Source organism: Hibiscus syriacus, unplaced genomic scaffold (assembly GCF_006381635.1).
Source record: "Hibiscus syriacus cultivar Baekdansim isolate YM2019G1 unplaced genomic scaffold, ASM638163v2 tig00110548_pilon, whole genome shotgun sequence".
NCBI classification, from domain to species: domain Eukaryota; kingdom Viridiplantae; phylum Streptophyta; class Magnoliopsida; order Malvales; family Malvaceae; genus Hibiscus; species Hibiscus syriacus.
In genome coordinates, this window is record NW_024062775.1 from 1,640,440 (window position 1) to 1,667,481 (window position 27,042).

Here is a 27,042-nt window from a genome sequence, read left to right on the forward strand (position 1 = left end):
CTGTTTATGTTATATCATCAAGTTAGTATCTAAAACATTATATCATCAAGTTAATATTTGAAAGGAACTACAATTCTTTTAGACATCATTAAAATATAATTTTATTATATTCAAATCGATAAATTAACGTTTAATTCAAATGACTATCAATATTTAAAAAAATAAATTTGATATATATATAAATAGTAAAATTATAATTTTATAACTTTTAATAGTAGAACGAGTTAACAAAAATAAATCTATAACTAGAGACATTTATGTACTTTTCCCTTATTTTTAACACTTTCAATCCAGGCTTAGGTAATAGAAAAAAGAAGAAGAAAATCACCGAAAAGCCCTCAGTCAATTTCCTTGGCTTCTTTCTTCCCCCGAACCTTCATACCTCGACATACCTGTCGTCTTCGATCGAATTAAATAATAAATAAAAAAATTTCTCTCAAATCGTCCTAAAACAAGGAGAAAAGAAAGGAGAAGAGAATAAGCACGTAAAGAAAAAAAAACAGCAATCTCGTTTGCTGAGGAAAACTCAGAGGCTCTTGCGATTTTTGGAGATGTCGTTAATCAATTGAAGTTAACAGTTTTAACTTCTCCAGGTTCATTCTAGAATCTAATCTTATCGTCTTTTTACGTATCTATTTTTTTAGATTTCTCTTTGTAATTTTCTGATATTTTATTGTTTAATCTATTTTAATCGTGTAATTGATCCACGATTCATTTTCTTATTGAATTCGATTAGAAGATTTTATTTTTCTAAATTAATACGTGGAGGGTGGTATTGGCTAACTTCGGGTTGGTAGCTGAAAAAATTGAATCGGTGTAGAAGGAAGAAACGGATTGTTTTTTAAATGCTACAGTATACGTTGTTAACTTAGGTTCACTCAGTAAAATTTTCTAGCCTTTTTGTTTGTTTGGTTTATTTATTTATAATTGTTATGACTGCAAGTGAATGAAATTTAATAAAAATTCTAAGCCATTGAACTCAGGTGCTAGGTGGGTGGGGGCAAACCGCGGGTGTCAGTTTACTTTAAGGGGTGCCAATTATTTTTAAAGTGCTGTCAATATTCTTTTACAATGGAGTCAATTTTATTTTTAATATTTTTATATAAAAAATATAAATGATTTATTCTTTTTCAAAATATTTGGTTCAGAGTGTGACACCCGTACTACTATAGTGGCTCTGCCCATGATTGAACTGGAGGAAAATGTGATTGATTTATCTTATCAGTTCGATTACTGGAATACCTTTTGCAACTATGCATTAAGATGAATTGCACAAGTCCATGTATTGTTTTGCAATGATTATTTTATGGATGTGTCTTTCTTCTGATTAGATTGGCATAGAGATGTAGATTGGAATGCACATTAGGTTGGTCATGCAGGGCACTGTTTACTGTTAAAATGCATTTTAGGAATTAGACTTGATTTTTGTATGATTATAGTATTTATGGTCTGCATCTTTGATTATTCTTATGAACAGAATGGACCATACTGCCAGTGGTGAGGGTCCTGCTATACTGCAGTTACATAAATGGGGTCCCTCAGAGTTGCCACTCAATCTGTCGGAATATCGTGAAGCCTTTATATCTCCGACAAGGGAGTTACTGTTATTGCTTTCATACCAATGCCAAGCTTTGGTACTTCCTTTGACTACAGGTTAATATTTCTTATTCTCTGTTTCTAGGCTGTCAAAATTGCATTGCATTTTTTTGGGGTTGGAAGGTCTTGATTTGGGGCTTCCTTTAATCAATCACTTGCTGTTGCCGTGCACTTGGTTTCAATTGCATGGGTATTTGATTTACTTTTACAGTTGTTGAGTTTTCCCTTTTTGGTTTGCAGGGGGCTCTGTAGATGCTGATATTTCTGAAAGTCATCATGACGAGAGACCCCAAAATTTAGATTTGTTAGCTTGTAGTTCTAATTTAAAGGATGATATTCCTTGCACTTCTGGATCAGCAATAGATTCTGATAACGATATTTCCCTTGAACCTGGATTTTCAAGGTGTAACGGTTATCCCTTTATTTATGATGTAAACTCATTGGCTTGGGGTGTGTGTGGGGATACCTATAATCAGCACAAAGATGGTTCATTTAGAGAACTTCTTTTTGTGTCTGGCAATCAAGGTGTGATGGTACATGCCTTCTCTCAGCCTGATAAGAGCTGTGTGACTGGAGCAATTTTAGAGGGCGAGTTCAGGGAAGGGACATGGGTTGAGTGGGGTCCTTCAGCCTCATCGTTTCAACATATCAATGAAGAGAAGACAATTGATTTGTCTTTTGAAGCGTCTCAGAATACCATTGAAAAAAGCATTACAAATGGAAATGTAGGAGTTCCAGACAAGATAAGTAAGAAAGTTGGAGATGATGTATTGCCAGGAACTGACACTTCAAAGAGGTGGCTGCGATCATGTTTCACTAAAGCTGAAACTGTTGAATATGAGGGTTGCATTTGGACCAGGTTTCCTCAGAAATCATCAGTTCCTTGCTTTGCGAAAGTTGTTTCTTTTGGCATTTTTACCAGTGATTTCCCAGTTCTGAGATTCCTTAGTAAAAAGAACTCTTCATCAAGTGGGGAGGGCTGCCGAGAGACTATTAGAAATCTAGAAAATGGTTCCCATGAAAATGTTGAGTTGGATACTTCTGACGTTGGTTCCAGCACTTCATACAAATGCTCCAGAGTGTTCTCTTGCAATTCTCATCATCTAATTGGATTCTTTTTAACACTCATGAACTCTGCATCTGCCAATGCTAGTGATGGAAGTGAAAAAAGGATTAAGAATATAATTGTCATTGCCAGGTTGGATATTTGGGGAATTCAGTGGGTTTCTTTGGTGAAGCTTCCACAAAATGAAAATACATTTCCACTGGATGATTGGAAAGACTTCCACTTTTCTGGTGATTTTCTTATTTGCCTCAATGCTTCTGGCTTAGTGTTCTTTTATAACGCAGTGTCTGGTGAGCATGTTGCACATCTTGACATTTTACGGGCTTGCGAGTTAAAGTGTTCTGCGAATTTGTGTGAACCAGAAAGGTCAACTCTAGATGATGCTGATATGCAAAACAAGTCAAATTATCAACATGGTGATTTATTTTGTAGAAGAACATTTAAGAGGCTACTTGTTGCGTCATATACACCTCTTGTGGCTGTGGTTGATGAATTCAATATATTGTATGTGATATATGCTGGGGACTGTCTACCGGACAAGTGTTATGCATTTGAAAAATTGCTTCCACATTATCAACATTTAGGACTTGGGATGTTAGTTGGTTGGGATGTAGGGAGTTCGGATGTAAGCCATCAAAGGATATATACTGGTTCTCCAAATTCTTGCAATTTAAATAGGTCTTCCAAAATGAATGAAATTGTATCCTTTTGTGATAATATCGGAAACAATATTCTTCAGAAAATCCATGGCTGGAAACGTTATGGAAATGGATGCCTTCCTGATTCAGTCTTGAATGGTTTTTCTTCAACTTCAAAATTAATGAATGAGAAAGTTCATGATTCAAAAATACATTTCCACCTTATGCGGAAGATTTTTCTTCCTACAGATAGATATAGTGATGATGACTGTATTTGTTTTTCTTCTTTTGGGATTACCCGGCTCATTAGAAGGCAGAATATCAAGGACCACAAGAGTTCTCAAATTGTACATTTTAATTTGCACACAGATTCATTAGTCCACGATGATAGGTTCTTGAATTTGGGAAGCAAAAAATTTTCTCTCCAAGGAAGAGAAGAAGTTTCTATCGGAGAAGCTGTCGGTTGTACTTTCCAGGGTTGTTTATATTTGGTGACTGATGGTGGTCTTTCGGTAGTTCTGCCTTCTGTTTCAGTTTCATCAAACCTCCTTCCCATTGAAACCCATGGATGTCAGCAACCAGGTATTGTTACTGGCATTGGATGTCACCCAAAAAATATTCCGGGACTGGAAGAGCCAAAAATGTTATGGTCGCCTTGGAAAGTTGAAATTTTGGATAAAGTTCTTCTCTATGAAGGTCCTGAAGAGGCAGATCGTTTATGCTTTGAAAATGGTGAGAAAACTTAATACGGTTTGTTTGAAAAAAAATTGTTTTCCATATCATGTTTTTTATTGTCTTCTTTACCATCTACCATGTCCAGCATCCAAAACATCATTCTCATGCGTATCTTTTCTACTGTCTATGAGGCTTTTCCTGAACTGTTAATTAACTATAAAGAATTGCTGTCTTCCTGATAATCAATATCTGTTCTATTCTGGTCAAATTCATAATGGATATTTAGTTATGGTGGCTTGGGTTTAGCCGCTGATATCCCAAGGTGCTGGTAACTAAGTTAACTCTGTGCATTGGTCCTGGAGACTAGTTCTAGAAAAATAGAAATTATGAATTTTTTAGTTCTAGAAAAGGGGAAAAAATTAGATAGCGATGGAAAATTTTGTGACTACTGAAGAGGCTGGAATATATGGCCTGTGTTAGGAGGTGAGTATTGTTTTTATAGCATTGGCTTCAAATTTTTAGTTATGAGGTTGTATGGGCTTGGAACTGGGAACTTTTTTTATTGAATTAGTATTGCAACTTCCTATAGATGTTGAATTCCTTTAATGGTGATGGGTTTTCTTGTTGTATATAGTAAACAAAGTATTATTCACTCAATCTTGTTGTTGACTAGCATCATGGCTGGAGCCTATAAGTGCAACTCTGTTGAAATTTTAATTTAAGTTGTTTTTAATTGTAAAAAGGTTTTATATAACTCAATTATACTGTCGACTAGCATCATAGCTGTTTCCAATGATTTATTTGATGGTCCTTTTATGTGCAGTAGGTAACTGCTGTTAGTAGCATACCCTTTTAGCACTGTTCAGGCATCTTTATTGTAGTTAATTGAGGGTAAACATTAAACCCAGTTACCATATTAATAGTCTATGCAATATTATATGTTTAGACTTGAGAGCATTTGAATAGATTCTCGACTTCTGAGCATTGTTAGAAATGTTTTTTGGCCTTTTAATTTTTGAGAATTTAGGATTTTCTTTGCTTAGCATTTAACTGGTAATTTCTTCCATCTTAGATGCTTAGTTGGATATGTTTAGGTGGTGTGCGTCTAGCAGGCAACTTTTATTTTGTTTTAGGAGATTCAATGATTTATGTTGTGTAAGAAGTACTCACCTGGAAATTGTGAACTTGCAAACTCTTTGTCTGCTAATTTCTCCTACGAGGGTGTTTGACATGATGGAAAGTAATTAGATTTCAAGGAATTTAATTGGCGGGAGAGTAATTCCCATGTTTAAGCTAAAATCATCAATTTTATTGGGAACATAATTTTCCTTTGGGAGTTACTTTCCCTCAATTATGGGAATATAATTCTTCTTAATGAAGACGAGAAAGTAACTTTCTCATGTAGTTGGGAAGTTTTTTTTATTAGAGTTCGAAAGTTGAAATATATATTTGGGACAAAACTATCCTTTTTCTTTTCATATTTTATATAATATTTTTTTCTAACTAAAAAAATCATAAAACTATTAATTTTAAATTTATTTGAAGTACCATCAAATCTAATGTAAGTAGGATTTTCTAATGTAAGTAGGACTTTCTCTACTTCTCTGGAAAGGACATATATGGGAGAGCCAGGTAAATATTTTATACAGATCAGTGTAGAATTGATTGTCATTAATGCTTATAAAAACTGAAATTTCTAGAGAAAATTCTGTGAGCCTCATAAGGATTGAATCAATCCAATCTGAAACTAGTTAGCAGAATCTCTCAGTTTTGGTTTCTGAGTGATACTTGTAAGGGATAGAGATCAAGTTGGCAAAAGAGATAATTTTTTTTGATGGGAATAGAAGGCCTCAATAAAACCCCCTTCGTGATTAACGGAACTTAAAAATAGTTCCTTAATCCGCACAAGGAGAAAAAGAGTGCCCTAGGATTCATTAAACTCAAATATAACAAAGTAATACAAACTAATCTCCCTCAAGAGATACAAAACCAGAAAGAAACAACCCTTAACAGAACATAATTCAACCAATACCAGCCTTAGCTAGGACACCCCCAGCCATGTGAAGTTCACCTTCATCCTCAAAGTGGCATTATCCAATTTTATATGAATTTCAGTTGAATTTAATGCCTGCAGATTCTGGTTGTCACTGTATGCATGTACGGCAATTGGGCAACATCTATCACTCTAAAACTCAGTGGCCGTAGTAGTGTTTGTGGTGTGGGTATGGCTTCAATGGCACAACTTAGTTGCATCCATTGATCCAGTTGTTCGCTTGAACAACTATTAAGTCTTTCTGAATTTTTTTCAAATATAATCTTCTATCATCTTAATTTTCTTTCTTGTAGTTGGCACAGATAAATAGCGGTTATGGCATCTATGACATAATTGGTTTATTTTATTGCCAGCATACTGTTGTTGTAAATTGTTTACTTATTGTTGTTTCTAAAGGGGAAAAATGTTTGTTTAAAAAGTATCTTTCCTTGTCTTGTTGCACTGTTCTTGCTCCAGAGAAATACTTTGGAATAATCCAGAGATGTAAAAATGAATGATCTCGTTCTCATATGCAAAATTTGTAGTGATTCTCTTCGGGTAAGTTTTTTTCTTGCATCATTTGTTTTCACTCTGGGGTATTCATATTGTTGGGATGTATTTCCATAGTAGAGAGGTCTTACTTGCGCTTTCATTGAGACCTTTTTTTCTTAATTCCAAATCGGTTTTGGGATTTCATCCTTCTATAATCCGTTTTTCTTTAATTTATTTCTTCTTGTGATGACTCATAGATTGTTGCATCAATAAAAAATGCTGAACTTTATTTCCAAATTTCATTTGAATTGCTGCTATGTTAGGATGGGATCTGAAGTTTTCACGGATGCGTCGGCTGCAAATTGCATTGGACTACTTGAAATATGATGAAGTAAAGCAGTAAGATTCTATTTTGAACCTCGCTTCTTTTCTCCTTATCAATTTTTCTTAACCCATGCAATATATGTATTCTGCTGTCCTCTCTGTTGTGCTGCATGCCCAAAAGAATACATTGATTCTTCAGTATTTCGTATATAGAGAATTGGATTGTGAAATTGTTCCATGGGTTAGACTTGTTTTTAACAAGGAATTAACTAATTAATTAATTTCTCCTACTGGATTGACAGATCTCTGGAGATGCTTGTAGGTGTCAACCTGGCAGAAGAAGGTGTTTTAAGATTGCTTTTTGCTGCAGTTTATCGTATGTTTGGGAAAAATGGCAATGATAATGAGGTTTCTGCTGCATCAAGGTTAAGATTTTCTAACTATCGTTCACCGGCTAGGATGGTCTTAACTGTTGTATTTGTTTTCTTATTGCAATGCAAATGGAAAACATAACTGCTTGTTATTTTTTTTTGATAAGAATGACAGGCCTCCTTAAAAACCTCCTTCTTGATTAAAGGAGGAAAAGAGTGCCTTAGAAACTTTATTACTCCTCCGAAATTACATAAGATTTAACATAAACACCATACTGAAAAAACGAAACAGACTAAGCTACTCAACAGACAACCGAAAACCTAAAACTCAAACGATACAACGCACTGGAAACGACTAAACATCAACCAATTCCCATCTTTCTAAACTATCAGCCTCCCCATTACACACCCTTGGAATCAATCTAATTGAGTGCACCCTGTCCGAGATAAAAGATGAAATCTCTTTAACTGCTTGTTATATTATTGATAACAATGCACCATAGAAATATATGTTATAATTACAATGTTCTGCCTTTGTTTTCTGTATTTTATACATGCTGTGATCCTCATCTCCAAAGATGTACTGCGATAGTGTGTTGGTGATACTTGGCACTGTGTTTGGATTGACGGGAGAACAGGAAAGGGAAAGAGGTGGAATTAGTAACCCTTCCCCTTATTTTGGTAACTTAGGATATAAAACAAGCATCAGAAGTGGTTGTCAACAACCCCCATGTTGTTCAAAAGGCCTATATTTTAGTTCTCCCAAATCTCTGGGAAATGTAATGAAAGGAAAAAGCTAAACTTTCTTTTATATTATAATGTCTATAATATCCTAATCACTTGCATTTAATTCGAAAGAGACCTATCTCTAGCTTCCTAACATGTTAACATCTTAGCTGACCATTATTATTATCTTTTTCCTTCTTGAGCTTCATTCATAACTCTTCAATTTTATGTTGGTAAACCTGCAATTTATTCTTAACCCTGCTTTGTACAATTTCCTTGTTAATTCGTTTAGCTCTAAACACGTCTCCTTAGTATGTCTTGGCTTCCTAAAATAATTAGGGTGTAAATGATTCTTGTCTAATGGATCATGGTTACAAACTTTCTGCTGCTCAAGGAGTTGGTAACTAACCTTGCCTTGTAACGGAAACTGTGTACCTTTTGACGTTTGACCTAAAGAATGCAAAAGGTTCTTACCAAGTACTTGAACCCATATTTAATTATATTCCAAATTACCAACAAGAAAATCATGCATGTGTCTAATAATTTTTGGAATCTTCCGCACCTTTTTGAATATGCTTCATGCTTTATGGAGATCTTTATAATGGTCAAGTTCTTTTCTAGAACAATTAATTCATCAAATTACTCAGCTATAGTCATCTCATCTCATCTTGTTTCATCTCATGCACCTTATTTCTCAATTCATAAATCGGCACAGCATTTTACCACTTGAGGATATGTTTGACATGTTGCATTCCGAATCTTAGATATATTATTTAGTAGTAGATAACCTTGGGCAATTTAAATCTGCATGGATTTAATTTGAATCTTGTAACACCCCAATTTAGGGGCTAAATTTTAAGAAATTATAATATGGTAAATTTAATTGGTATTTTGGAAGAAAATGAGGATTAAATTGCAAAATTTCAAAGTTGGAAGACCATGTTATAAAGGGCAGAAAATTCAGTGGCTAAACTTATGGTTTACCCATTTTTCTTTTTGAGATATTATAAACCCCCATCAGACGCATATTTTTCTGGAAAATTCCAGTTTTCCTCTTCCCCTCAACCTCTTTTTCAACTCCGATCTACTCGCCGTCCGACCTCCGATCGACGAACCGAAACCACCATCGTGTTCGTTGTCAACCGAGGAACAAAACCCCTCAAACCTTTCGTCGTGAATCATTGTCGTTCGTCATTAATTTCAGTCGAAAGTATCGTCGGTAATAACTCGATTTTAGTTGGTTTTTCATCGATTCACGATGATCGGGTAATCCGTTTACGACACCTCCCGCACCATCGCGTTCCTTACATCGTTCCGAGTCTGTCGGTGTCATCCTTGGTCTCCGTCGACGGCGGCGCGTGAGGAGGTGAAGCGATCAAAGTTTCCGACGTTTTGGAATCGAGCTCTCCGCCGTTCAAAATTGTGAACCGATCTTTGTAAGTGCCTCAAAATCGCTTAAAATAATTTTTAGGAATTTTTTTCGGGAATTTTCCGACACGGGGTTACTGTTCACGCGCCGCACGCGCCACCACCTGAGAATGGGCTTCGTCTGGAAGCCTGAGGAGCCGTTTGAGCCGAGCCGCTTGAGCTGAGCCGAGCCGTTTAAGCCGAGCCGTTTGAGCTGAGCCGAGCCGCCTAGATCGAGCCGTTTACTGTTGACCACCGTTGACTGACGTTGACTACAGTTAACCAAAACGTTGACCAGCTTTGACCGGGCATTAAACGACCTTTGACTTCGACCGAGTATACCTATCTTGATAGTTTTCGACGTTCCAAATCCGATTTCGTAATCCGTTTTCCAAAATTCGGACCCGAAGGCCTCGATATTGCCGGTCAAACCCGTTGACTTTGATTTTGACCGAAAATTCCAAATTTTCGAAAAGTCATACTTTATGCTTTCGACGTCTTGAATCCGAATCCGAAGTCGGTTTTGCCAAATTCGAACCCGGTAAGCTATTTTTGACTAATTTATCACCCGATTCGATCCGTTTATCGCAATTAAGCTCCGTTTCTGATATAATTTATGTTGATATGTATCTGAGGAATTATTGGAAGTTGAATTGAAGATCAAAGGCGTTCGAATGGAATTTTTATGGTCGATCAGTATTGCACGGAAATCGAGGTAATACTTTACTACCTCTTTATGCTTTATGGAACATGTTGATATTGGTAAATGCATGAATAAGATAATGTTGGTCACTTTTGTGGAGTTGAATAATTTATTCACTCGATATGAATGTGGTAGAAATTCTGTAACGGAATACGGATCGAATGACTAAGATAAGAGATTGATAATTGTTAGAATTAAATTACAAGTTTGTGATGGGTGATAAAGAAATCAGCTCTGGATTTGTAACTTATATTTTATATCATCAAGGGTTAAATGTTAAAGATACTTGGATGAAAAATTATGAGAATACTCCGATATGGTAAAATTACGAAATTACCCTTATGTTGGAAAATGATAAGAATTGCCCTGGAAGTTGGTTAATAACTCTGAAAAGACATATTGAAATTATCCGGTTAAGAAATTACGAAAATGCCCTTGAGAGATAAAATAGTCTGATTTGACCCTGAATGAGAAAGTACTTTGAGGATTTGTACTTAACTCGATTAAGTACGAATTTAATTGTTAAGATCCTGTCTTTGTACAGAAAAATTTATAATATTCCGTTTGTAAAATCTGAGAAGACACTTGACTCGAAAATATTCGAATAAGGAGTAAATACTTGAAGAGTAATTTATCGGAGGTATTCTGCTGACAGAATTGTTCGAAAGGACTGAAGTAAATGATAAGATTGAATTAAATAATAAGACCGGATGGAAGGAAATGATTGAAATATTCTAGAATTATAAAATGACCAAATTACCCCTGGAATGGAAATGACTCAAGAATGTCACCAAGCTCAGGAATGAATGGATATACTCAAGCTGTGAAATGAATAGAAAAAAAATGTTAAGCACCAAAATGACCAAAATGCCCTTATGACCTAGAATAAGTAAATGTCTTGGATTAATTAAGAAATCCAAATAAACATGGATGTTGTGCTACCAGTAAAAGTTGTGGAACGCAACTTAAGTGATTAACCAACGTTAGTACTATATCATTACCTGAATGATATAAGTATCACTTGAATGTTTGTTCATCTTCTCAAATTTGGATCGATGATAATTCTGGAAGTACTTGGCGCAGCTCAACTCTAGAGCGCATACAGTACTAATAAGTGGGTAGTCGTTAGTCAAATCAACCACGAATACCAGAATGACTTTATTATATTAATAAGTTGAAATGAAATGAAGTACAACGTGTATTTGAAATTCAGAAACGTCTGAATTATTCTGGAAAACTTTAAAGTAATCGGGATAGACTTGCTTACCAAACGAACTAAGTAACATCAGTGACTAAGGATTAAATAGGTGATTTGATGAGTTTGGAAACACTGTTGAACTTACATGATGAATTGTCATTATGGGTTATGAGCCATGGATCAAGTACGTCAGTATTTCCTGATATTGTTGAAACGTGGAAATGAAATAAAGACCGTTGGAAGATTTATTCAGTGATGATTATGGGGATGATCTATGGATCTGCACTATGGTATTAAAGAGTGAATACACTGGAAGGATAATGAATTGACTTGTTGACATGCATCAGTTTGAGAGTTGTGTAACTCGAGTTGTTTGATAATATGATCGATAGTCGTAGATTGTAAATGACTTGAATCTTCGATTCTATATTTCATCTAAAATCACTTCGGTCATGTTTGAAAAAAAAAACAAGTAACGCAGATGGAAAAGATTCTGAATATCCCATTTGGTTCAATTGGGCTGAAATCCTATGAATTTAAAGTATATTCATGAATACCCCTGATTGTTTGGGTAATGGAATCACTCGCAGTAAATCTGAATTTAGAATTATTATGTATAAAGGTTCCTGAACGTTTTCCTAAAGCACACGAAAATATAGTGGGATTCTAATGTATCAACATTAAATGTCTGGCTAGATCGGTTAGTAATCGATTCTCCTCAATAGAACCTTGTTCCAGGAATTCGATCAAATTTCATAAGTTTCATGTTATCCAAAATGATAACTACTGGAAATACTGGGATTCTCTAGTGTGTTCCCTACTTATTACTGAACTGTTTTATTGGTTTTAATATGTGGTACACCGAATTCATTGGTTATTGTTTTATTGATGCACCAATTTAATGTGACAATTTATGGAATATGGCTGCTATCTAATTTTTGTTTTGAACTGGTATATGATTACCATGTTTTTGGATTTATGGAATTTGTGTCACGGTGCAATTGAATTTTGGAATTGAATTACGATGGAATAGCTCTGATCAAGCTAACTGGGCCTAATGTGACTCTTGAGGGCCCCAAGATGTTTCATTAGGTCGGCTTTCCTTTGCTGTGTGCTTAGGGTAAGCTATATGGACTTATTGACTTGGGCTTAAGGATACAAGCTTCAGAGCCTATCCTTAAGTCGGCTTTCTTTTTGCTATGTGCATAAAGTAAGCTATATGGAAAATAATTTTGGGAACTACTGATGGTGTACCAGAAAAGGGTTTAAACTATGATTTTCAAAAGTTAAACTCTTTTACAAAATTGTGAGATTTACTGGACTAAGATTTGTACCTATTATGATTTTATTATACTGTTGGAACACACTAGACATCCTATTCGATCTCCTGAAAATATCATACTTTGAAAGGTTTCTTATGAACTGAGATTCATGGCTTCTACTCTATGAACTTCTAAGGGAACCCCAAATTATTCTGCAAGCTGGTATACATATGATTCAATAAGGAAATTATATGGCTTTCCATTTATCTACATGTCATGTAGCATCATCTGGTAGTTCTGTATTACTGAGCTTTCCAAAGCTCACTCTATTACTCACATTTTCAGGTTAAAACAATTATACCAGTGCATCTATCGACTTCAGTAAGGGAGTTCTTCCGGCGTGGTTGCAGAGTATGGTACTTGTGATTAGGGGGCATGTAATTGTATTTTGATTTATATACGAGTTTGGAAATCTGTTTTATTTTTAAATAGTGATAAATGATTTTATAAGTTTACATGTTCTGATAAAAAGTTTTAAATTTCCGCTATTTTTACGGTGGGTCGCTCCGGTGACCCTAATGTGACTTCCCGAATCGGATCGGGCTAACCGCATCGGTTTGGGGTGTTACATTTAGTGGTATCAGAGCTATGGTTTGAGTTAAAATTTTCAAGTTAGATCGGCCGGTCGAATGTCAAAATATGTCTGATCAGTACATGCCCCTAGACTGCAATCATACCTCTCTGAGCCGGAACTCCAGGGCTGAGTCCTTATCTGTAACGAATAAACCGAAGTTTCTATCCGTTAAGGCTATACTTGTACAAAAAGGAATACCAGTAACATCTGTCTTAACGCAGTAAAGTACCTTAGCCATGTGAGAGTTATTCATCTGAGAAATTCTGACTCGACTCCAGAAATAAAATTGAGATATGTTGCTGCTCTATGAGCCTATTCACGTAACCAAGGCTGAATTGATTTCACAAGGATAAAGTTGTTTTGATTACTTACTTGGACTGAGGGAGAATTCTGAAGAGATTGATTACTCGAGAAAATTTTCGTTCAGATTCTTTTATTGAAATGAGGAAGATTTCTGATAAGAATGTATACTCAACTGGTTAAGGATTAGTGGAGAATCCGTATTTCTATAAAAAGCTACTCGAAGATATGAAAGAGTTGATAAAAGTTTCATTTCTACAATTATGTGACATTAATGAATTTCGAGGGCGAAATTCTTTTAAGGAGGGGAGAATTGTAACACCCCAATTTAGGGGCTAAATTTTAAGAAATTATAATATGGTAAATTTAATTGGTATTTTGGAAGAAAATGAGGATTAAATTGCAAAATTTCAAAGTTGGAAGACCATGTTATAAAGGGCAGAAAATTCAGTGGCTAAACTTATGGTTTACCCATTTTTCTTTTTGAGATATTATAAACCCCCATCAGACGCATATTTTTCTGGAAAATTCCAGTTTTCCTCTTCCCCTCAACCTCTTTTTCAACTCCGATCTACTCGCCGTCCGACCTCCGATCGACGAACCGAAACCACCATCGTGTTCGTTGTCAACCGAGGAACAAAACCCCTCAAACCTTTCGTCGTGAATCATTGTCGTTCGTCATTAATTTCAGTCGAAAGTATCGTCGGTAATAACTCGATTTTAGTTGGTTTTTCATCGATTCACGATGATCGGGTAATCCGTTTACGACACCTCCCGCACCATCGCGTTCCTTACATCGTTCCGAGTCTGTCGGTGTCATCCTTGGTCTCCGTCGACGGCGGCGCGTGAGGAGGTGAAGCGATCAAAGTTTCCGACGTTTTGGAATCGAGCTCTCCGCCGTTCAAAATTGTGAACCGATCTTTGTAAGTGCCTCAAAATCGCTTAAAATAATTTTTAGGAATTTTTTCGGGAATTTTCCGACACGGGGTTACTGTTCACGCGCCGCACGCGCCACCACCTGAGAATGGGCTTCGTCTGGAAGCCTGAGGAGCCGTTTGAGCCGAGCCGCTTGAGCTGAGCCGAGCCGTTTAAGCCGAGCCGTTTGAGCTGAGCCGAGCCGTTTGAGCTGAGCCAAGCCGAGCCGCCTAGATCGAGCCGTTTACTGTTGACCACCGTTGACTGACGTTGACTACAGTTAACCAAAACGTTGACCAGCTTTGACCGGGCATTAAACGACCTTTGACTTCGACCGAGTATACCTATCTTGATAGTTTTCGACGTTCCAAATCCGATTTCGTAATCCGTTTTCCAAAATTCGGACCCGAAGGCCTCGATATTGCCGGTCAAACCCGTTGACTTTGATTTTGACCGAAAATTCCAAATTTTCGAAAAGTCATACTTTATGCTTTCGACGTCTTGAATCCGAATCCGAAGTCGGTTTTGCCAAATTCGAACCCGGTAAGCTATTTTTGACTAATTTATCACCCGATTCGATCCGTTTATCGCAATTAAGCTCCGTTTCTGATATAATTTATGTTGATATGTATCTGAGGAATTATTGGAAGTTGAATTGAAGATCAAAGGCGTTCGAATGGAATTTTTATGGTCGATCAGTATTGCACGGAAATCGAGGTAATACTTTACTACCTCTTTATGCTTTATGGAACATGTTGATATTGGTAAATGCATGAATAAGATAATGTTGGTCACTTTTGTGGAGTTGAATAATTTATTCACTCGATATGAATGTGGTAGAAATTCTGTAACGGAATACGGATCGAATGACTAAGATAAGAGATTGATAATTGTTAGAATTAAATTACAAGTTTGTGATGGGTGATAAAGAAATCAGCTCTGGATTTGTAACTTATATTTTATATCATCAAGGGTTAAATGTTAAAGATACTTGGATGAAAAATTATGAGAATACTCCGATATGGTAAAATTACGAAATTACCCTTATGTTGGAAAATGATAAGAATTGCCCTGGAAGTTGGTTAATAACTCTGAAAAGACATATTGAAATTATCCGGTTAAGAAATTACGAAAATGCCCTTGAGAGATAAAATAGTCTGATTTGACCCTGAATGAGAAAGTACTTTGAGGATTTGTACTTAACTCGATTAAGTACGAATTTAATTGTTAAGATCCTGTCTTTGTACAGAAAAATTTATAATATTCCGTTTGTAAAATCTGAGAAGACACTTGACTCGAAAATATTCGAATAAGGAGTAAATACTTGAAGAGTAATTTATCGGAGGTATTCTGCTGACAGAATTGTTCGAAAGGACTGAAGTAAATGATAAGATTGAATTAAATAATAAGACCGGATGGAAGGAAATGATTGAAATATTCTAGAATTATAAAATGACCAAATTACCCCTGGAATGGAAATGACTCAAGAATGTCACCAAGCTCAGGAATGAATGGATATACTCAAGCTGTGAAATGAATAGAAAAAAAATGTTAAGCACCAAAATGACCAAAATGCCCTTATGACCTAGAATAAGTAAATGTCTTGGATTAATTAAGAAATCCAAATAAACATGGATGTTGTGCTACCAGTAAAAGTTGTGGAACGCAACTTAAGTGATTAACCAACGTTAGTACTATATCATTACCTGAATGATATAAGTATCACTTGAATGTTTGTTCATCTTCTCAAATTTGGATCGATGATAATTCTGGAAGTACTTGGCGCAGCTCAACTCTAGAGCGCATACAGTACTAATAAGTGGGTAGTCGTTAGTCAAATCAACCACGAATACCAGAATGACTTTATTATATTAATAAGTTGAAATGAAATGAAGTACAACGTGTATTTGAAATTCAGAAACGTCTGAATTATTCTGGAAAACTTTAAAGTAATCGGGATAGACTTGCTTACCAAACGAACTAAGTAACATCAGTGACTAAGGATTAAATAGGTGATTTGATGAGTTTGGAAACACTGTTGAACTTACATGATGAATTGTCATTATGGGTTATGAGCCATGGATCAAGTACGTCAGTATTTCCTGATATTGTTGAAACGTGGAAATGAAATAAAGACCGTTGGAAGATTTATTCAGTGATGATTATGGGGATGATCTATGGATCTGCACTATGGTATTAAAGAGTGAATACACTGGAAGGATAATGAATTGACTTGTTGACATGCATCAGTTTGAGAGTTGTGTAACTCGAGTTGTTTGATAATATGATCGATAGTCGTAGATTGTAAATGACTTGAATCTTCGATTCTATATTTCATCTAAAATCACTTCGGTCATGTTTGAAAAAAAAAAACAAGTAACGCAGATGGAAAAGATTCTGAATATCCCATTTGGTTCAATTGGGCTGAAATCCTATGAATTTAAAGTATATTCATGAATACCCCTGATTGTTTGGGTAATGGAATCACTCGCAGTAAATCTGAATTTAGAATTATTATGTATAAAGGTTCCTGAACGTTTTCCTAAAGCACACGAAAATATAGTGGGATTCTAATGTATCAACATTAAATGTCTGGCTAGATCGGTTAGTAATCGATTCTCCTCAATAGAACCTTGTTCCAGGAATTCGATCAAATTTCATAAGTTTCATGTTATCCAAAATGATAACTACTGGAAATACTGGGATTCTCTAGTGTGTTCCCTACTTATTACTGAACTGTTTTATTGGTTTTAATATGTGGTACACCGAATTCATTGGTTATTGTTTTATTGATGCACCAATTTAATGTGACAATTTATGGAATATGGCTGCTATCTAATTTTTGTTTTGAACTGGTATATGATTACCATGTTTTTGGATTTATGGAATTTGTGTCACGGTGCAATTGAATTTTGGAATTGAATTACGATGGAATAGCTCTGATCAAGCTAACTGGGCCTAATGTGACTCTTGAGGGCCCCAAGATGTTTCATTAGGTCGGCTTTCCTTTGCTGTGTGCTTAGGGTAAGCTATATGGACTTATTGACTTGGGCTTAAGGATACAAGCTTCAGAGCCTATCCTTAAGTCGGCTTTCTTTTTGCTATGTGCATAAAGTAAGCTATATGGAAAATAATTTTGGCAACTACTGATGGTGTACCAGAAAAGGGTTTAAACTATGATTTTCAAAAGTTAAACTCTTTTACAAAATTGTGAGATTTACTGGACTAAGATTTGTACCTATTATGATTTTATTATACTGTTGGAACACACTAGACATCCTATTCGATCTCCTGAAAATATCATACTTTGAAAGGTTTCTTATGAACTGAGATTCATGGCTTCTACTCTATGAACTTCTAAGGGAACCCCAAATTATTCTGCAAGCTGGTATACATATGATTCAATAAGGAAATTATATGGCTTTCCATTTATCTACATGTCATGTAGCATCATCTGGTAGTTCTGTATTACTGAGCTTTCCAAAGCTCACTCTATTACTCACATTTTCAGGTTAAAACAATTATACCAGTGCATCTATCGACTTCAGTAAGGGAGTTCTTCCGGCGTGGTTGCAGAGTATGGTACTTGTGATTAGGGGGCATGTAATTGTATTTTGATTTATATACGAGTTTGGAAATCTGTTTTATTTTTAAATAGTGATAAATGATTTTATAAGTTTACATGTTCTGATAAAAAGTTTTAAATTTCCGCTATTTTTACGGTGGGTCGCTCCGGTGACCCTAATGTGACTTCCCGAATCGGATCGGGCTAACCGCATCGGTTTGGGGTGTTACATTTAGAATCTGGCTTTGTTTATCCCTAGTTACATATCCTTAGATGAATAAAAGGCATGATCTTGGTCACGCAAGATAAGTAGATCCATCTACCTTATCGGGATTAATTCGTAATGACATATTTCACTTATCAAACAACCTTTTTTCAGCAGCCATTCCCCCCCCCCAAAGAGATTCTTTGAAGAACTCATTCTTGAATGCCCAATTCAAAAGGCTTCTTGTGGCTGTCAAGGTTTAATGGAGAATATTCCCCTACTGTTGAGTGATAAAAAGTATAACTTATTTAATATGTATAAGCTGTGATGGTTGAGAGAAAGAACCAAGAGAGAACTTTTGAAGGGAGTTTTTTTTCTCTGTCATGTATATATATATATATGTATGCTTAAGCCTAAAACTGCCCAAAAACTGGAAATCATCATATTAGGTCTTATTAAAGGACCCCGATACAATGAATGTGTACTGTGTGTGATGGTGGGAAATGAAAGAAATGAGAGAGAGCGTCAGAGAGAAAGCGAGAGAGAGAGAGGGTGTCATAGGCGTAGGGATGGCAAACGGGCGGGTCGGGTGCGGATACCCCCTCCCCATCTCCATATCTACATAATATTTTTCAATCCACCACCCGCCCACCACCCATGATGGGTACAAATTTTCAAATCCATACCCGTCCACGCGGGTACATTTTCAAATCCATCCCCACACCCACTACCCACTAGCGACATACCCATCTAGACCCGCCTGACAGCAAACTAATGGGATGTTGGAGTTGGTTCCCAGACAGTTCGTGATGGGGTAGCAACGCATGCTTCAATTTGTCAGAGGAGTGGCTCTACGAATGTTATGGAGATAGATTGTAGGGAGTATGTAGTCGTAGAGCTGGATTGTTGAGTTGCTTTCGATGTTAATACTCATAGTGCGCCTAATATGGGTTTTGAGGGACTAAAGAACATAGAAACTGCTGCTTTTGATGTTAATGCATATAGTACGGCTAATTTGTGTTTGGATTGGCAGCATGGGCTAAAGAGCATGGAAAGTGACGTGGTTAGTGGGATTATGGGTTTAATCAAAGAGCCGAATATTTTCCTAATTAAAGACCAGATTAAAGACTAAATATCCTTATTATTTGGTTAAATTATATGTTATATATTATACACTATTAAAATTTATAAATTAGTCTCTAAAATTACACCTAAATTTATAATGGTCCAAAATTTAATAGATATTTAGTTGGGCGGGCGGATGTGGGGCGGGCATATGCGGGGCGGGTAATGTCTCAAACCCATTACCCGCCCACCACCCACGACGGGTACCACTTTATAAATCCACACCCGCCCACTACCCGCTAAAATTATACCCATCCCCGCTCCAATTGGAGCGGATGCGGTGCGAAATCCATGAAACTGTACCCGTTTGCCATCCCTACATAGGCGGTCAGTCCTCCGGTGAGGATTGGACGGTGTTTGTCAACTATCTGAGTAATAGGGTAACTTGGAGAACAGTGAAGGAAATCTTTCAACAACAAGGTAGAGTTATACGAGTTTACATTCCGAGTAGCTCCAGGAAGCAGAACTATAGAAACCATACGTTTGCTTTTGTTCAGTTTGCGAAGGAGGATGGGTTGAAGAAAGCAGTAGCAAATGTGAATGATATTTGGATAGATGGAAAGAAAGTCTCAGTTGGAGTAGCTAAGTACCAGAAGAAGAGGTTCAGGCAAGCTGATAATAGTAATGTCAGAAGGGAAGAAGATAAGTTGAATAAGGGAGTGACTTCGAGAAGAGGAGTCGGATCAGAGTCGTTCAGTAGATTGAGGGATGAGAGATCGTATAAGGATGCACTAGTCTCTTATGATGAGCGAAGGGAAGTCCAGGCGAGTAAAGAGATTAAGGAGGGTCATCCAGGAAAGAAAGCAGGGCTGAGGAATTTGTGGGAGATGCATATCCCATTAGATGAGTATGATTGGGTTAAAAGATCATTGACTGGAATTATCAAAACCCATTTTGATTTGGAGTTAGTGGTGAAGGGGTTGGCTAGTGATGGAATCATGGTCAAGGGAGCTAAATGGGGTTATACATGGAATTCTTGTATCTTAACTTTTGGTTCGGTGGAAGAATTAGGGAAAGCAAGGTCGAGTAGAGGGGAGGAAATGGCTTTTTGGTTTGATTGGCTGGATCCACTTATGAACGAAGAAGGTGTTCCGATGGCATTTTGCTCAGTTGAATTGGTTGGAATCCACTTATTATGCTTGAATGTTTCTTTTTTGGAAAAGTTAATTTCAAGGTGGGGGAAGCTGGTGTATATTCATGAGTCGACGGTCAATAGGGAGGATTTGACGGTGGCAAGGGCTTTGCTGAAGGTGGCCAGCCCGTTTGACGTACAGTAAACTGTTACTTTAGGTTCATATGGGAGATCTTTTAAGGTGAAAATTAATGTGGGGTCGGCTAGTATCAAATAGGAAAGCTTTGCAGCAAATAATTCTACGGTGGCCGGAGATGGTGTGCCCAGTATCGAAGCATTATCAGAGGAGGAAGAAGACAGGCATTCAGACAGAGTTGATAATCCAGATTTGATAGCTGCAGATTCTAGGGACACAGTAGACAGATGGTTGGTAGGGGATAACTGTACAACTATGTCAGGCGGCAAAGGGGGAGAGCATTTATTGTTGTCGGAAGTAGAAGGTCAAACTAGTGGTGCTAAGATGTCAGACTCACCAGATGAAATTTTGAAATTTAAAGGGGATTTTTGGGGTCTTGGGTTAAGAAATGATTTTCTAAATGAAAATGATGAAGCCCAGTCCGTGGACTTGAGTGAGCCCAACACAAACAACTCTAAATTTTCACCTTCTGGGCCTGCTGTTAATATAATCAAATTGGGGTATGTTTCGAATCCTGGTGGGTCATTGACAGAATTCAGCCTATGTGTAGAGGAACTTCCAAAAAGTTAAATGAGGAAATTAAAGACGATGTGGCAGTCCTGAACAAAGAAGCTAGTAGTGAAGAAGAAACAGACGAGGGTCGGGAAGCTTTGCCGCTTCATATGGGCAGAATCCAGGGGAAAGGATGTAATAAGGAGTCTCTTGCAATTGGTTTAAGGAGTTGGAGTCTTTTCAATCACTTGTCTAGAAGTTTGTATATAGGAAGGTGGAATAGAGGTTCCATTTCTAGAGTGTATAGAAGATCTAGAGAAAGAAAGGTGTGGTTTAATCCGAGCAGAGAAAATGGGACATTGCAACTTACGGAGTTGAATGACCACAACAGAACTAGAATCAATCCTATTACGAGTAATCTACCTATTCCTAATACCCCGGAGAGAAGACCAAATGGGAATCAAGATGAAGGTGGTTCTAGTCACAATTCGGAAATAGACCAGTCACAGCATTCTCGGGGTGCTGAAGGAGTTGTAACAGGTAATCAATTTGGATCAGTGGCAAGGAATGGCAATAGAAGAACGAGAAGGCTTTTGATTAGGGAAGCACTGGATGTGGCTAGTCTCCCTACTGTGTATTCTTCAAAATTCTCACTATTTTTGGAAGAGGCTCTAGCTACATGGGAAGTTAGTAAAATGCTGGGTATCTCATTTAAAGAGGGGAAGAAGGCCTTCCTGGAAAAAACAATTAATCTGGAAGAGGGATTGGCTGAATGTAGGGAAGGGGTGGATCCGGGGGAATAAGGATCTTTTGGAAGCTTTGCTTTAAGGTTTTGGTTTCATACTTGTCTTCATGGTACATATTAAGATTATTTCATGGAATATTAAGGGTATTCGTAAAAAGGAAAAATCAAGAGCCATAGCTAATATGGTCAAGCAGTATAAACCAGGCATTCTACTGATTCAAGAAACAAAGCTAGAAAATTGTTCTCAGGCTCTTAGGAGAAAGATAGGTGGTAATCTTCTTAATGGTTGGATTTTCGTTCCAGCAGTGGGGTCTGCAGGTGGATTAATGGTGTTGTGGAATGAGAAGGATTTTGAAGTTGCAAACAGACATTTAAGTGGCAGATTTATAGCCATATTTGGAAAATTTAAGAATTCAAATGATGAATGTGTGATTATTAATGTTTATGGTCCTTGTATTAACTCTGAAAAGGAGGATTTCTTTAGGGAGCTGCTGAATTTTGTAGCTGCTCAAACCGTACCAGTTTGCATTGGGGGTGATTTTAATGTGTACCTTGATCCGGCAGAGAAGTTGGAAAAGTCTCAGAGCTGGTTCTCTATAGATATACTTAGAAATTTCCTGAGTCAAACAAACTTAATCGATCTACCTATGGTCTGGGGAAGGTTTACCTGGTGTAATAATAGAGAAGCCTCTACTTGGGTCAGATTGGATAGGATTTTAATTTTTGGGAATTTTCTGATTAGTTTTCCTAATGTTGTGCAAAGCCTATTACCCAGGTCTCTATCTGACCACAATCCCGTTTCGTTGGAGGAAAAAACTGTAGACTGGGGGCCCAAACCATTCAGATTTTTCAATTATCTTTTAGAGGAAGAAGGTTTTGAGGAATTGGTTAATTCGTCCTTGGATAATTTGAGGGGGAGTAGAAAGAGAAGGGGTATATTCAGTTTTCTGCAAGGAACAAAAAAATCGATCAGAAGTTGGTCGGGCAGAAAGTTAAATGGGATTTCTGGGTCTATTGCAGATCTGGAATTGAAGATTAATGATCTTGAATTCAAGGCTCAAGTTGATGATCTTTCTCAACAGGACTGGGAGCAACTGCTGCAGTTCAGATCGAATTTTTGGAAGCTTTATAGGATTGAAGAAAGCATATGGTTTCAGAAATCAAGGGTGAGATGGATGAAAGATGGGGACAAAAATACACGATTTTTTCATCTTTATGCACTAAACAGAAGTAGAAGAAACGAGATTTCTAGCTTGAAGATTAACGGTTCAGAAGTCTCAGATCCACAATTAATTAAGATGCATATTACGGATTATTTTAAGGAATCCTATAGTTCTAAGACAACATTGGAAGTCGAGGACTTATCTATGAATTTTGCTAAGTTATCAGGGGTTCAATCCTCAAATCTAGAGGAGCAATTTTCAGAACAAGAAATATAGCAAGCGATAGCTTCATCAGATAGTTCTAAAGCACCAGGCCGGATGGTTTCACCATGGGTTTTTTCAAGAAATATTGGCCTAGTTTAAAGGAGCATGTAATGAAGTTTTTCCAGGATTTTTACTTTGGTAGAAAATGGGAACATGGGGTTAATCATGCGTTTATTACGCTTATACCGAAGAAGATTAATCCGGAAAGTGTGAAGGATTTCAGACCAATCAGCCTTGTAGGTAGCCTATACAAGATTCTATCAAAAGTGTTATCTAAGAGGTTGAGTTGTTGTGTTGGGGATATCATCAGTCAATCCCAATTTGCTTTTATTCCGGGGAGACAGTTATTGGATTGCTCTTTCATTGCGAACGAAGGAATTGATTATTGGAGAAAACAGGGGTTGCAAGGGGTTGTTCTAAAAGTTGACTTTCGTAGAGCATATGACTCTGTGGAATGACCTATTAGTTAATGGTTCGCCTACAGAAGAGTTTCCAATTGCTAAAGGATTGAGACAAGGATGTAGTCTTTCTCCTCTTCTGTTTAATGTGGTGGGTGAATTACTACATAAGATGTTAACGAAATCTGTGGAATCTGGCCTATTTCAAGGGTTTTCGATTAGCAAAAACCAAAACAACTCCTCGTTGTCTCATCTTCAGTTTGCAGATGACTTGATTATTTTTTGTGGAGCATCCATTACTCAGATTAAGAATGTTATAAGAGTTTTGAGGATTTTCAGCTTAATGACAGGACTTCATCTTAATTTAGCTAAAAGAAAACTTTTTGGCATTAATGTGGAAGATAATATACTGGAGGGTTGGGCTTCGGCTATTGGATGTTCTATTGGTTCTTTTCCATCCATATATTTAGGCCTGCCGTTAGGGGCAAAAACCAATTCTGAGAAATTATGGGAGCCGGTTATTGACAATTTCAATAAGAAATTGGCGGGATGGAAAGCTGCCACTTTGTCAATGGCAGGCAGATTGGTGCTTATTAAGTCAGTGTTGTCATCATTACCTGTCTTCTATCTATCTTTATTCAAGATGCCATCTACCATATTTTAGAAGTTAAATTCCTTGATGGCGGCATTTTTATGGGGAGGAGTGGTTGAGAAGAAGAAAATGCATTGGGTTAGTTGGCAGAAGATCTACAAACCATTGAGTTGTGGAGGTCTGGGAGTTGCTGACTTGAAAACTACTAATCGGGTTTTGTTGGGAAAGTGGGTATGGAAGTTTGCTAATGAGAAAAACTCCATGTGGAAGAGTTTCATATGTAGCAAACACGATGTCAATAGTAATTCCATGGATATTTCCAAGGTCTTATCCCATAAGGACTCTTGGATTTGGAGGGGAATTGTTAATAACTTCATTAAAGATGATTCTATCGGAGGTTGTCTTAGGGCCCACGCGAAATTACATATAGGGAATGACAAATCTATATCTTTTTGGAGTGATACGTGGCTTGAGGAGTTTCCCTTGAAACTGCTGTTCTCAAGAATTTTTTCCTTTTCTTCAAATAAATTGGGTCATTTAGCTGATTTTGGGAGGTTTGAATCAACTGGATGGGAATAGAATATTTTGACTAGGAGGAATCTTTGTGATTGGGAGGTGGAGCAGTTGGTAGAGCTACTTGATAAGCTGAAAGACATTAAACTTCTTGAGCCATTGGAGGATTGTTTGGTGTGGGATGGTTCGGATAAGGGGCTGTTTTCGGTTAAAGCATGTAGGAAAGCTATTTCTTCTTCGCAAGTTTATACGTTTCAGTGGAATAAATGTGTATGGTTGGGTTTAGTTCCTCCTAGAGTAGAGACTTTCCTATGGCAATTATCTCATCAAAAGGTTGCTGTGAGAGTGGAATTGTTGAGAAGGGGGTTCATATAGGGGAGAACATTCTTTGCCCTTTATGTAATCATTGTAATGAATCAGTTCAACATCTTTTTCTGTTTTGTCATATTTCATGGGAACTGTGGACTAAACTTATAGGCTTTTGGGGAATTCGGTTAGCTCTACCGCCTGACCCTCCCAAACTGCTCAGTTCGTGGGCGGATTTGATGCCAAATTCTGCTATATGGAAGTTTATTCCAGGGGTAGTATTTGGCTCAATTTGGAAGATAAGGAACGAGATAATCTTTGAAAAAGGAAAGTTGGACAGAATCTCATTGTTTTTCACTGTTTGTTTCAGATTAGGCAAATGGTTTATATCAAAGTATCCCCTTATCTCAATTCAGGTTGATTCTTTAATTGGTGATCCCTCTTTGGCTGACAATTATACTGCTTCTAAGGATTTGCACAGTATTGTCTTATGCTGGAGTCCCCCTCCTATGGACTTTTTTAAAATGAATGTGGATGGGGCTGTTACTAATGTTGGGATGTTGGCTGGAATAGGGGGTATTCTTAGGGATTAGAATCAGGTTACACTTGTTTCATTTTCAGAGAATGTTGGTCCTGCTACTCCAATTCTGGCAGAACTGAAGGCTATAAAAAAAGGCATTGACATCTTTGTGTCTTCAGAATGGGTTTCGAAGGGTAGACTCATTATCAAAAATGATTCAAAGCTAACAGTGGATTGGATCAAAGATCAAGTTTCAGTTCCTGTTTTTCTGTCAAATTTTGTTAAAGAAATTGTGTCTACTGTTTCTGCAAAACAGGTTATTGTCAGGTGGATTTTTAGGTGTTGTAATTGTGAGGCTGACAAGCTAGCAAAGGAAGGGATTGGGTGATTGTACTCACTGTTTTGGGTTGTGCGTTTGCCTTAGAGGGAAGGTGTTACAGGAGCGTTTTTATGTCTTATGTATTTTGTAGGAGTGTTTTTAAGTATTATGTAATTGCTTTATCTTCAATAAACTGATGTACTCTTTTCCTCCTTCCGCTAGTTGGTTCTTGCCTTAGGGTTGAGAACTACTAAGAGGGAGGTTTTTAATGAGGTATCCTATTCCTATAAAAAAAAAAAAGAACTCGAGAGAATTTTTGTGTGATGCTCTGAACCAAATCCAAGCAACGTTGCTAAGAAGTATTAGATAATCACCCGCAAGCGATTTAAAAAAAAATCTAGGATATTGACATGAAGCGTTGGATGCATAGCACAAGACTATTATATTAGATGGCATATGATACAAGATCTGACTATTGCTAGAAGTATATCTACGACATAGTTGTTAATTAATTTGCAAATTTTGGCCTCACTTGGTTCACCTATCAAAAGTGAATTTGACCTTTTAATATATTACCACAATCCTGCCCATCCTTCTTAGGGAGAGAAACTGGTTGAAGGGTGCATCGTTGATATATGGATTCTGATCATGTCACATTTGGTCCCTTGCTGATCATATTTTTTATTGGTATTATTGTTTCTGTTACCTAAAATATCAAATTAGAACAGTTTCCTGATTAGGACATTGTGTTTGACTTCACATATCAGCTAGTGTCTTTCCTTGGTTTTGCATGAGTTATAGATTTATGCCATGTTTTGGTCAAGACCTATATAATTTTCAATGTGGGTTTGATATGGTTGGTTATGTGTAAATTTGGATAATGCATTTTTTATGGACGAGTCAGATCGCTATGTATATCTTCTAGATGTATATTTTACATTTCATTTTCTATTGTTGCAGGCTACTTAAATTAGCCACCTGGTTTGCTACCAAAATGATCCGTGAATATGGTTTAAACCAGCTTAAAAGGGATGCATTCATGTTTCAGGGCTTAGATAGGCCCCGCGTCCTTGCTCTTCCTTCAATATTACCTGATAAGACACAAAATGAAGTAGGAACTTCCACAAGACTTCGGGAGATGGCTCATTTTTTGGAGATTATTCGTAATCTGCAATATCAACTTAGAGCAAAACTTAAAAAGCCAGGCCAAGGACTGGTATGATTTGGA

At 36.9% G+C, this 27,042-nt stretch overlaps 1 protein-coding gene across 1 annotated transcript in view; it reads left to right on the top strand.

Moving 5' to 3' along the window:
- Positions 1 to 351: 351 nt before the first annotated feature.
- The window catches only part of LOC120130459, a 44,374-nt gene continuing 17,683 nt past the window's right edge, over positions 352 to 27,042 (top strand). The window contains exons 1-6 of the mRNA XM_039147689.1: positions 352 to 593; positions 1,478 to 1,653; positions 1,837 to 4,032; positions 6,823 to 6,898; positions 7,126 to 7,248; positions 26,775 to 27,030. Coding sequence (XP_039003620.1) covers positions 1,479 to 1,653; positions 1,837 to 4,032; positions 6,823 to 6,898; positions 7,126 to 7,248; positions 26,775 to 27,030 — 2,826 coding nt within the window. The 5' untranslated portion in view covers positions 352 to 593; position 1,478. The remainder of the gene's footprint in view (positions 594 to 1,477; positions 1,654 to 1,836; positions 4,033 to 6,822; positions 6,899 to 7,125; positions 7,249 to 26,774; positions 27,031 to 27,042) is intronic.